Raw genomic sequence first — 10634 nt, 5'->3', positions numbered from 1 at the left:
GGTTCGGTCTTTTGCTTTGGAGTCCTCAAGAGCCTTTTGACACCCGACAGAGCCTCGACGGGTTCCATCTTTTGCTTTGGAGTCCTCAAGAGCCTTTTGACGCCCGACAGAGCCTCGACGGGTTCCATCTTTTGCTTTGGAGTCTTCACAAGCCTTTTAGCTCCCACCGTCATCTCAGTTATATGCTTTTCTGGCATTACTAATGGATTACTCATTTCCACCTTCTCTTCCAGTACAGTTCTCTCTTTTTTAGGAGTCTGCTTTAACTTAACAGCCACAAAAGCAGAATTTGGAGACTTCTCCACTCTCAGGAAGCGAGATACAACATCATGACTATCTTTTCTCTGTTGTGACATGCCTGAGATACTTAATGGTGATATTACCATCTCTCCTGTAATAAAATTAGGTTTATGTAATTCAAAAGGAAATTTAAGCAAGGAAGCCGAGTATGCAAATTGCTGAAGTAGTATCAGGTACGCAAAGCTTCTGCCCCTCCCACAAAAATCTAGTCTTATTTAAACAAGTAACTTGGTAATTAACAATGAAAAACAACATGAAGGCACTACACAAATTTTAAAATTGAGTTTTTAATTGAATTAAATATGAAAATGAATATAACTAGTGTTCCTTCTATTATTTAATCCAATATTAAGTTAAATTCCTTGTATACTGTCCCTAAATTTTAAACGTGCTGCAAACTTTGTTTTGAAAATGCATAACATACAGCAATTCCTCATTTAACGTTATCCCACTTACCACTGTTTCAATGTTACGTCCCTGATCAATTAGGGAACATGCTCGTTTAAAGTTGTGCAATGCTCCCTTATAACGTCGTTTGGCTGCCTGCTTGTAAGATTCTGTGGAAGAGCAGCGACTTTACAAGGGAGCATTGCACAAGTTCCGCTTCTCCACCTCCTCCTCCTCTCTCCCAGCGCTTCCCAATTTGGCGGTGCTTAGGACATTCTGGGAGAGAGGGGGAAGAGCAGGGAAGCGCCGTGTCTCCACTCCTCCCCCTCCCTCCCAGAAAATCCTAAACACCGCTAAACAGCTGTTTGGCAGTGCTTAGGACTTTGGGGGCGGGGGGGAGGGGGAATGTGGCGTGCTCCCGAGAGGAGGTGGAGTGGGGGTGGGAAGAGGTAGGCCTGGAGTGGAGCGGGGACAGAAAGAGGCGGGCCTGGAGCATTCCTAGCAAAATCCGAGCCTGTTCTCCGGGGAAGCTGCCGCTATTGCTGCTGCTGCAAAGGTGCTTCCTAGCGTCCTTGCCTGCAGCGGGCTGTGCCTGTGTGGGGTAAGCCAGGGGCACTTCCCAACCACAGTACAATACAGTACTGTACAGTATACAGTATAATGCCTTTTGTCTGTTCCAAAAAAATTTCCTTGGAACCTAACCCCCCGCATTTACATTAAATCTTATGGGACAATTGGATTCGTTTAACATTGTTTCACTTAAAGTTGCATTTTTCAGGAACATAACTACAACGTTAAGTGAAGAGTTACTGTATAAGCATCAGGTGGAAGCTGATTTTTTGGCATAAGGGGACATTTGGCATTTTTGGCACTGGAAAAGGCATGGGGGACAAAAAAACTTGTGCAAGATAAGCACATTAAAGTGACCAGTAATGCAGTAAAAGTTGATACTGAAATTTGCTTCACTTTGAACTGCTATTATTTCAGTCTGTCTGTAGACTCAGAAAACAAATTGTCAAGTTCATATATGGTATATTGTTTGAAAGGTTTTTGTTGTTAGCCACAGTTGTATCTACACTAGATTTTCCCTACAATTTCTCAAGGTTGCTAACGCAAGTAGCTATAACATAGGCAAGGTACTGGATCAGTAGAGCCCAGAGTGGATACAAATTTATATCCGCGTATGAGGAGATCCATGGATATAAATTGGTATCTGCAGGACCGCAGGGCTCTCCTGGGAACCACAGTGGCAGAAGGAGCAGAAGAACACAGGTTTGCTGCTCCCAGGAACCAGCACCCTTGGTGGCAGTTCCTCCAGTGAGGCTATACTGCCCCAACCCCAACCCGATCCCTTTCATGCAGCTGTCTGCGTCTCCTGTCTGGGGACGTGCGCACCACCTGAACACAACAGCATGACCAGGGACAACTGCTGGTGGGCCTGATGCCCGCCCCAATGGGCAAGGTTGGGGGCAGTACAGCCACACTGAAGAAGCTGCCGGAGTGGGGCACCGACTGCTGGGAGCAGCGGCCCCACATTCTGCTCCTTTTGCTGCTGTGGTCTCCAGGAGTGCCCTGCAGTTCTGTGGATACCGATTTATATCCGCGGATATCTGCATCTGCGGATATAAATTTGTATCCGCGCAGGACTCTATGGATCAAAGCAGGCATGGATAATGTTGTTGTAAAATTGAAGTGATCACTGTCCCCTTGTCTACCCTATATCTCCCACCTTGCTATTACTGGTGTAGAGAGCTGCACGGTGGTACTGACAGGGGAGAGTTTTAGGGAAAGAAGTCAAGTGTGGACAAGCCCTGCAAGGGAAATCTTAAAACAAGCCAACCAACCAACCTTGGATTTATTCTATAACACAATTTTGCAGCAAATTTAGTACTTGTGGAACACACAGTGCTCTGAATATAATAATAATATATGGAGATATCCTATCTCCTAGAACTGGAAGGGACCCTGAAAGGTCATCAAGTCCAGCCCCCTGCCTTCACTAGCAGGACCAAGTACTGATTTTGCCCCAGATCCCTAAGTGGTCCCCTCAAGGATTGAACTCACAACCCTGGGTTTAGCAGGCCAATGCTCAAACCACTGAGCTATCCCTCTGCCCATATATATATATATATATAATAAATATAACCGTTTATTAAGCCTTCTTCTGTAACTAAAAATATATATTCCAGATTCTCAAGTAAATAGAAATGCAATTCTAAAGTTTTGGTATATTATATGATTTATTCTTGAATTCTACCTATGAAGAACTTTATTAAGGTAATTCTTGCTAAATTGTGAAGAAACGAGATCTCATTTGATCTCTCAGGGACAATATTAGCTTTGATCTTTACAGCGACCCAATGACTAGTAGCAAGAGTTACAACAGAAAGGAAGGAAACCCTACCAAAGAAGTGTGGGGAAGTTAGGAAGGTGCCTACTGAGTATCATCCTTCCACCCTGGATGGCCTTTGACTTCTCATTCTGGGCCTCACCTTTTCCATGAACACCACCCTCGCCCTATCTTAAAACACAAGCATTGGGCTTAGTTGTGTCTGCATTCAACAATTCTCTGCATTTTGTTGAAGCATACCAACTCTTCAATACTTTAAACCCATTTTGTACAATCATACATGCGTCAACATTCTGAAAGCACCATACTCCATGGGACACAACCATTTAATGAAATAGATCATCCCAGTTCAGAAATAGTTGGGACTACAAATACATCTTTTAAGATAGGTGGTTGAATGCTGCTTTCTATCTCAGAATTATCTCGAACTGCCACCTGCCCCATTCTCACTCTACACTAAGTCTACATAGGTTCAAACAAAACCAATAATTGACTAAGCTTAGCTTCAAAGATCCAGATTAGTAGCACTAGTCTGCTTTTCTTGTATGCAATCCATAAACCCTCACTCCTTTTCCACAGGGCTATTAAAAAGAAACAAACATACCAGACTCCTCTGGAGTGTGTACCTCAGAGCCTTCTACTTCAGCACATGATGGTGTAAGATCAGTCTTGTGAGCAGCAGATAAAGATGGACTTTTTTGATTTTCATTTACTGGAGTTCTAAACATCTCAGTCATTCCTATTAATTATGTTTAAAGTAATTAGCATATGCTTTGATTTACAAAACAGTTATACAGTTGGCAGAACAAAGAATAAAATGAAGCGTTGTGACTTAGTTCCTTTCTTCAAATAGTACACCACACAATGTAACATTAAGGGCAGATAATCATACATGACTTCAAGTCTATGCCTTTGTTTCACAGTAGAGGCATTATAACAGGAGGTAGGTGGTATAATATGTTAATACACTGATTGTTCGAGTCACCTCTGGAAATGTGTTATGTCATAAGTGAAAGTCAGGTTAGTAGTTTCATCCCAGATTGAATAAAGACTAATTTCCCTGATTTAAAAAACCCAAATCTAGAATAATAAGGATGTAGTACAGCAGAACTGATTAGTAGAAACTGTCTGCAAAATACCACGTACATGTGTAAGCACTGCACAACAGGTGTGTGTATGTGTAGGTATGTGTGTGTGAGTCAGACTCAATTCAAGAGATATTGATAATTCACTGTGAGAAGCTCTAAACTGACCACAAAGAGAAAGTGGACACACAGCATTTTATACAGCAAGACATCCAAATATAATGTAAAGTTTAACATTTTTCTGCTGTTAGCTACACATCCTGCTTTTAAATTTTTCACCACCTTCATTTTAAATAAATTGAATGTAATTCTTTTTATTTGTAAAACAATGAAACACTACTATACTAAACTACATATAAGCTTTATCTAGAGACATACTTTACTGATGCATCAAGGTGCGATGGCCCAATTTGTATACACAACTGTGCTCCAGATATACAGAAAGCACACATGCTGGGATGATTTAGTTGATGTTGGTCCTGCTTTGAGCAGGGGATTGGTCTAGATGACCTCTTGAGGTCTCTTCCAACCCTAATATTCTATGATTCTATGCATGTACGGAGCATCACAAATTGAAATAATTACAACTATACATTAAAATAATATTTGATTGAGATACCACTCAAATAACATTTACACTGCAGCAGCTGTCAGATGCCAAAACATAGTTTGGGTCCAATTGTGTAGGCACTGCACAAAGATAGTACATGAAAGTCCGTCTCCAGAGAACTTACTATCTAGACACCAAGACATAACAGGTGCATTAAAAAAAAGTGACTCCAGTTGGAGAGTAAGTAAGAGGATAAATTAACAAAATAAAATGTTTTAGTACTGACTGGCTAAAAATTATACTAATCAGTAGCAGTAATCACAGCTTACTTACTACATGCCAGTTGTTATATGGCAGTTTTCAGTACTCATTACTAAGGCTGCGAGTCTGTCATGGATTCTTTAACTTTTCGAGACCTCTGGGACTTCTGCAGCAGTTGGTGTGTCTGGCCTTGGGGCCACCCCAGCAGCTTGGGCCACCGCCCTCCACCTCCCCCCACAGTGGGGATCTTGGGTCACCATGCGCCCCCCTCCCCCTCCCGCAGCATCAGCAGGGGTCCTGGGCCACGCACCGCCGCCCCCTATCCCAGAGCACTCAAGATTTAGTCAGGGTTATTTAGCACAAATCATGGACAACCAATTTTTGTTTACTGCCAGTGACCTGTTGATGACTTTTACTAAAAATACCCGTGACTAAAACGTAGCCTTACTCATTACAATATAGGTGAGATTTAAGACACTTAAGAGAAAGTGGTAGTTTTACAGATTTGACTGGCAGTTTTCCCCATGTGCAAGTGCAGTATGGGAGAAAGCATAAAGGCACTAGTGTAAAGAAAGTAGAAAACCAGGCAACGGAGACTCTAGCATCATTGGTGGAGTTAAGAGAGCAGTCAACCTTGGGTTAAGAAGGAGAGAGACTGCAGAGCTTAACTGTGTTCAGCTTTGAAGGGTAGAACAGGAAGTTTGTATTTGATGCAGCAGAAGAGGGGGAAAACAATGGAAGGACCTAGAAGGTAGTGACTTTGACAGCGATGACCTTGACAAAATTCGCTCATTTTCAAGAAGTTGAAATTAAATACAAACCCTCCTAATACAAGGTTCAAGATGAGATTTTAAACTCAAGGCTGAAAAAAATTAAAGTTATGGTCCCCGCAGTACATAAAAGTATTTTCTACTATGTAAAGGAGATTAACATGTTCCAAGTTACATGATAGGCTGTATTAAGTGGAAACTGCTTTTTATCAACCAACATAAAGTGAAATAAGGCAAGAATTATGTGGCTTAATTTTAAAAAGTGTGCAAATTACCTGTGAAGCTTTCATTTATATCCATGTTTTGTTTCAAAGCACAATTCTTGACCACTCTAGGGGCCTGTCCAACCAGCTTCACTCTGGTGGTATGAGCTCTTCCTATCACTATTGTAGCTGGAGAATCTGCATGACCTGTACTAAAATGACCCTTTACTTTTCTTGCTGGAGTCTGTAGAAAGAAAAACAGAGTTGCTCAGTAAATGAGAATTTATTGTAATAACCAAAACAGCATAAGATCCACACACAAACCTGTACCAGTGTTACTAAAAGTTTTAAGTCTGTTTAGTTGAATTGGTGCAAACCTTAGACTGGTTTACATTTAAAAATTTATTTTAGTTAAATCAGTGTACATTTTGTTCACAGATCAGACCAAAGTCAGAACCAATGTGCATTTTTAAAAAATGGATTTTTAGTTTAAATTGGTTTTTTTAATTAAATGAAATTCAGGTTTATTTTTCAAAATACAGTAAACCTAGAACCAGAGTTTGTTGATGTAGTAAACCAGCTCTTGATAGCAGTTGTCTCTTCTGCAGACAGAGACAGAAAGTTTTCTTCACTTCAGTTCAATGAATAGTTCATGCAAAACTAAGAAACCAATTGGGAGATGAAAAAAGCAGGAAAACTTGTTTTCCTCTTCCAATCTATGAATAAAAACTTGGTGTGAGTGGATGATCTTGAAGCACACATTGACCAGAATCAATCAGTTCAATTCACTAACTATAGATAATAATTTATCGGTTAGTTTTAAATGCAAAACATGTTTTGACAAAACTCTTTTCTTATGTATTCCAGCACGTTAAAGGTAGTTATACTGAACTTCTAAAAACAATTTTAAAATACTGGTTTTGTGCATTTTTAATTGAATTTCCATCCAAATAGAGCTTGAGATATCACAAGTATTCTTGAAATACAGTATAAAGCAGCAGTTCTCAACTCATGGCTCGCATGCGGCCCAATTAGCACACAGCTGCATGCTAAAGGCTGTAGGTGTGTCCGGGGTCCCGGGGTCCCATCTGCCCGGGGGGGGGGGGGGGGGGGGGGGGGTGTGGGTGTTTGGGCTGCCCCACCGCCTAGCACAAGGGGGTCAGCTCCCATCTGGCCCTGAGGTCCAGGATAGCTGCTCGGCCCCAGGGGCCTGGGCAGCCCTGCAGCAGGGGACTGGGGCGGGCGGCTGGCCTGACCCGCGTGGCGGGGGTCCTGGGATCTGGGGCAGCCAGCTGGCCCCGTGGGAACCTGGGGACACCAGCCCGCCCTGCAGGCTCCGGGCCTGCCCCGCATGGCAGGGGTCCTGGGGTCGGGGCAGCTGCATGGGTGGGGGCAACCGGCCAGGGGTGGCAGCCCGCACGGCAGGGGTCTGGGATTCAGGGTCCCGGATTCCTCTGCCCTGCCAGGTTACACATTCTGGGCCATTTATGCAGCCCACAATGTGTAATATGTTGAGAACCACTGGTGTAAAGGCTACATCTAATTGCAAATCAACATGTTTTATTGGCTACAAAGGAATGAAAAAAAAATCAACTGTTCTTTAGGAAAGTAATTAATACAAATAAAGATTAAAATAAATTATTGAAATAAATGTTTCCTGCTTGCTGATTTCAAACACTTTGATTTAAATCATTCCACCCTAGTCAGAGCAGTATAAAATGTGTATTTGGCCCATTCCCTATCACAAAGCTTTTTAAGATTAAAACAAATTTTTGAAAGGCTCTATTTTCATTTTTCTGCTATAATTATTCCTTATATTTCCCATCATGTGTTAAGTTTGGGAAATGGGGAGGAAGAGAAAAAACTTACTCTATCGATGTTTTGGCACCCAGAATGGGAGAACCATTTAATGGTGACCTCAAAGGTAAAGTTTGGCTAGAAATATGTCAAAGAGCAATGCCTACGTACTAAAGGTAATCAACTTCTAGCAAACTCTGCATAAAACAATTTAAGAACTCAAAAAGTTCTGAATAAATCAACATTTTCTACTGCTTGTTATAATTAATTTCTTACTGAACACAAAAGTTAAGCTGCCTCCCTCTTTTCCCCTCCTGGCCCTGCAGGTGTGACAACCTTCCTTTCTGCTGACAGCCCAACAACCCAGATTTAGACAAAGGCTCCCAGTTTCTGTGGACACAAAAAGCCAAATTCTGGGAATCAAACTGTGTTTACAACATGCTACTGCAGAACACTAATACGGAGCCACTCTACTTAACTGAAGGAAAATTTTCTAAATATTATGACAAAATTAAAATTTATTAGAAATTCACAGTTTCAATTGTACTAGTAAAAGTAAAATTGATTATCCATTCAGCACACCGCAGTGGTCTAATTAGCCCTCATTGATACTCCCCTCAATGATAGCTGATGTCTGCTGGACGAATACAAACTAAGGTATTATATTAATACCAACTAAGGAAGAAGGACAAGAAAGGAATACTGCTGTTGTCCTGTACCACTGTAAGCAGAAAATGAAGGGAAGTTTTATCTTGAAAGGTAGGTAAACCAAACACTTTGTTTAAACTGAGGAAAGATCAAGTCCTTAAAATAAGGCAAAAACAATATATTATAGTCTTTGCACAACTGAATGGGCAGAAAAACAGAAGCAATAGTGCTTTCTTTATTAAGGCACATTTAACAGAAATTGCTTTGTAATATGAACTAATTGTGACAAGAGCTGTATATCAGTCCAGAAACATTTGCGTTTCCAAAGGACTTTTAATAAACAAAGCATCTCGCCGTTCACTACAATTACACCGGAGAAGTAGCAAACACAGGACTAAATTCCAAAGAACTTTAGACAGGTTAGAGCAATGAACACCTAAGGTTTTATTGTACTAATAACTTTAAAGTCCTACATTTCCAGTTTGTCGATACAGGAAAATATAAAACTGGGTGTGTGAGAGAAGACGATCCACAAGACCTTTATCTTCAGAAATGGTCCACATTATAAAAGAGTTTGAGATCACTGATAACCTTGTCTCTTACATTAGTTCTGCTGAACAATACTAAATCTCACTGTGGATATCAAAATATTTTAAAAGGTACACATCATAGAATATCAGGGTTGGAAGGGACCTCAAGAGGTCATCTAGGCCAACCCCCTGCTCAAAGCAGGACCAATCCCCAACTAAATCCCCAAATGGCCCCCTCAAGGATTGAACTCACAACCCTGGGTTTAGCAGGCCAAAGCTCAAACCACTGAGCTATCCCTCCCCACATTCTTTAGTTTCAATTAAATCCTGTACTTAATACACCTCTACCCCGATATAACACGGCCTGATATAACATGAATTCGGATATAACGCGGTAAAGCAGCGCTCCGGGGGGGCCGGGCTGCACACTCCGGCGGATCAAAGCAAGTTCGATATAACGAGGTTTCACCTTTAACGCGATAAGATTTTTTTGGCTCCCAAGGACAGCGTTATATCGGGGTAGAGGTGTATATCAATACAATGAAAAATGGTGCAAATTTGGCCCTGTCCTTTCACTAATCAAGAAGGAATATTTGGAATCTAGCATATTTAGAGTCATCAGGGAGATGTGTATCAGTGCTCGAAGGCTATTTAGCAGACAAGGAAGATTCTGAAACACACCTAGCTACTAACAATGTATTAAAAGCCGATGAGGCTACGCATTCAGAAAATAGTACGGTTTATTTTAAATAAAAATACCTTTGGTGATTTTGTTAACTTCTTGGCTGATTTTCCTTTGAGAACACATTTTTTAACAGCCTTTACTTGTGGTCTTGCAACACCCAACTTCACCACTTCTGCCCAAGATTTTGCAACTGGAATGCAAAAAAAATAATTAGATTGAGAACAGTTCTCAAGTGTGCAAACAGCAGTCCAGAGTTATTTCCTCATAATTCCCATATTTAAAGTACATTTGCTATGGAACTTTGCTCAGGAGATTGGTAATTACAGGTGGAGGTGGCAGTAACACTTCTAGTTGAGATTGTATAACACTTTCCATTATAAGACCCTATTTTCAGTTGCTTGTATTTTGCAAAACTTTAATCATTTGAATTTTTTTTTTAATGACACATCTGTAGACAACTGATTAATTCCCTGAGCACCATCCATCCTATACACAGAATGATGCAGGACACCTGCCTCATTTGTTGCAGAAGTTGAAAGTATGTAGTGACCCAAGCAGGGGGACTGCAGGAACAGAAAGGATGTTCTTGTGGTTAAAGACAACTGAATGTCACCTTAGTGAAATGGATTCTATTCTAAGGCTAACACAATGCAGGGGAGTAGTGAGTAGGGAGGTGATTTTACCTCTGATGATACAGATACTAGAATACTGCGTACAGTTCCAATGTCCACATTTTACAAAGGATCTTGGAAAATTTGAGAGTATGCACAAAAAGCCACAAAAATTATTTGAGGACTGGAGAAAAAGCCTTACAATGAGAGACTCAAAGAGCTCAATACGTTTAGTTAATTAAAAAAAAGTCGAGAGATTACTTGATTATAGTGCATAAGTACCTTTCACTAGGAGAAAATACCAGATACTAAAGGGCTCTCATCCAGCAGAGAAATGTATAAGAGCCACCAGTGGCTAGAAGCTGAAGCCAGACAAATTTAAGGCACAAATTTTTACTAATGAGGGTTATTAACCATTGGAATGAACTACCAAAGAAAGTGGTGGTTTCTCCAACTC

At 40.9% G+C, this 10634-nt stretch overlaps 1 protein-coding gene across 1 annotated transcript in view; it reads right to left on the bottom strand.

Annotated features, from left to right (window-relative positions):
* The window catches only part of MKI67 (marker of proliferation Ki-67), a 39506-nt gene that overhangs the window by 10365 nt on the left and 18507 nt on the right, over positions 1–10634 (bottom strand). The window contains exons 12-15 of the mRNA XM_029911374.1: positions 9641–9756; positions 5979–6150; positions 3642–3776; positions 1–391 (exon numbers count right to left, since the gene is read on the bottom strand). The exon at positions 1–391 is cut by the window's left edge and continues 571 nt beyond it. Coding sequence (XP_029767234.1) covers positions 1–391; positions 3642–3776; positions 5979–6150; positions 9641–9756 — 814 coding nt within the window. The remainder of the gene's footprint in view (positions 392–3641; positions 3777–5978; positions 6151–9640; positions 9757–10634) is intronic.

This window comes from Terrapene carolina, unplaced genomic scaffold (genome assembly GCF_002925995.2).
Source record: "Terrapene carolina triunguis isolate 2854851 unplaced genomic scaffold, T_m_triunguis-2.0 Scaffold95, whole genome shotgun sequence".
Taxonomy (NCBI): Eukaryota; Metazoa; Chordata; order Testudines; family Emydidae; genus Terrapene; species Terrapene triunguis.
The sequence above is the reverse complement of the archived record's forward strand: the minus strand, read 5'-3'. Positions and strand labels throughout refer to the sequence as shown.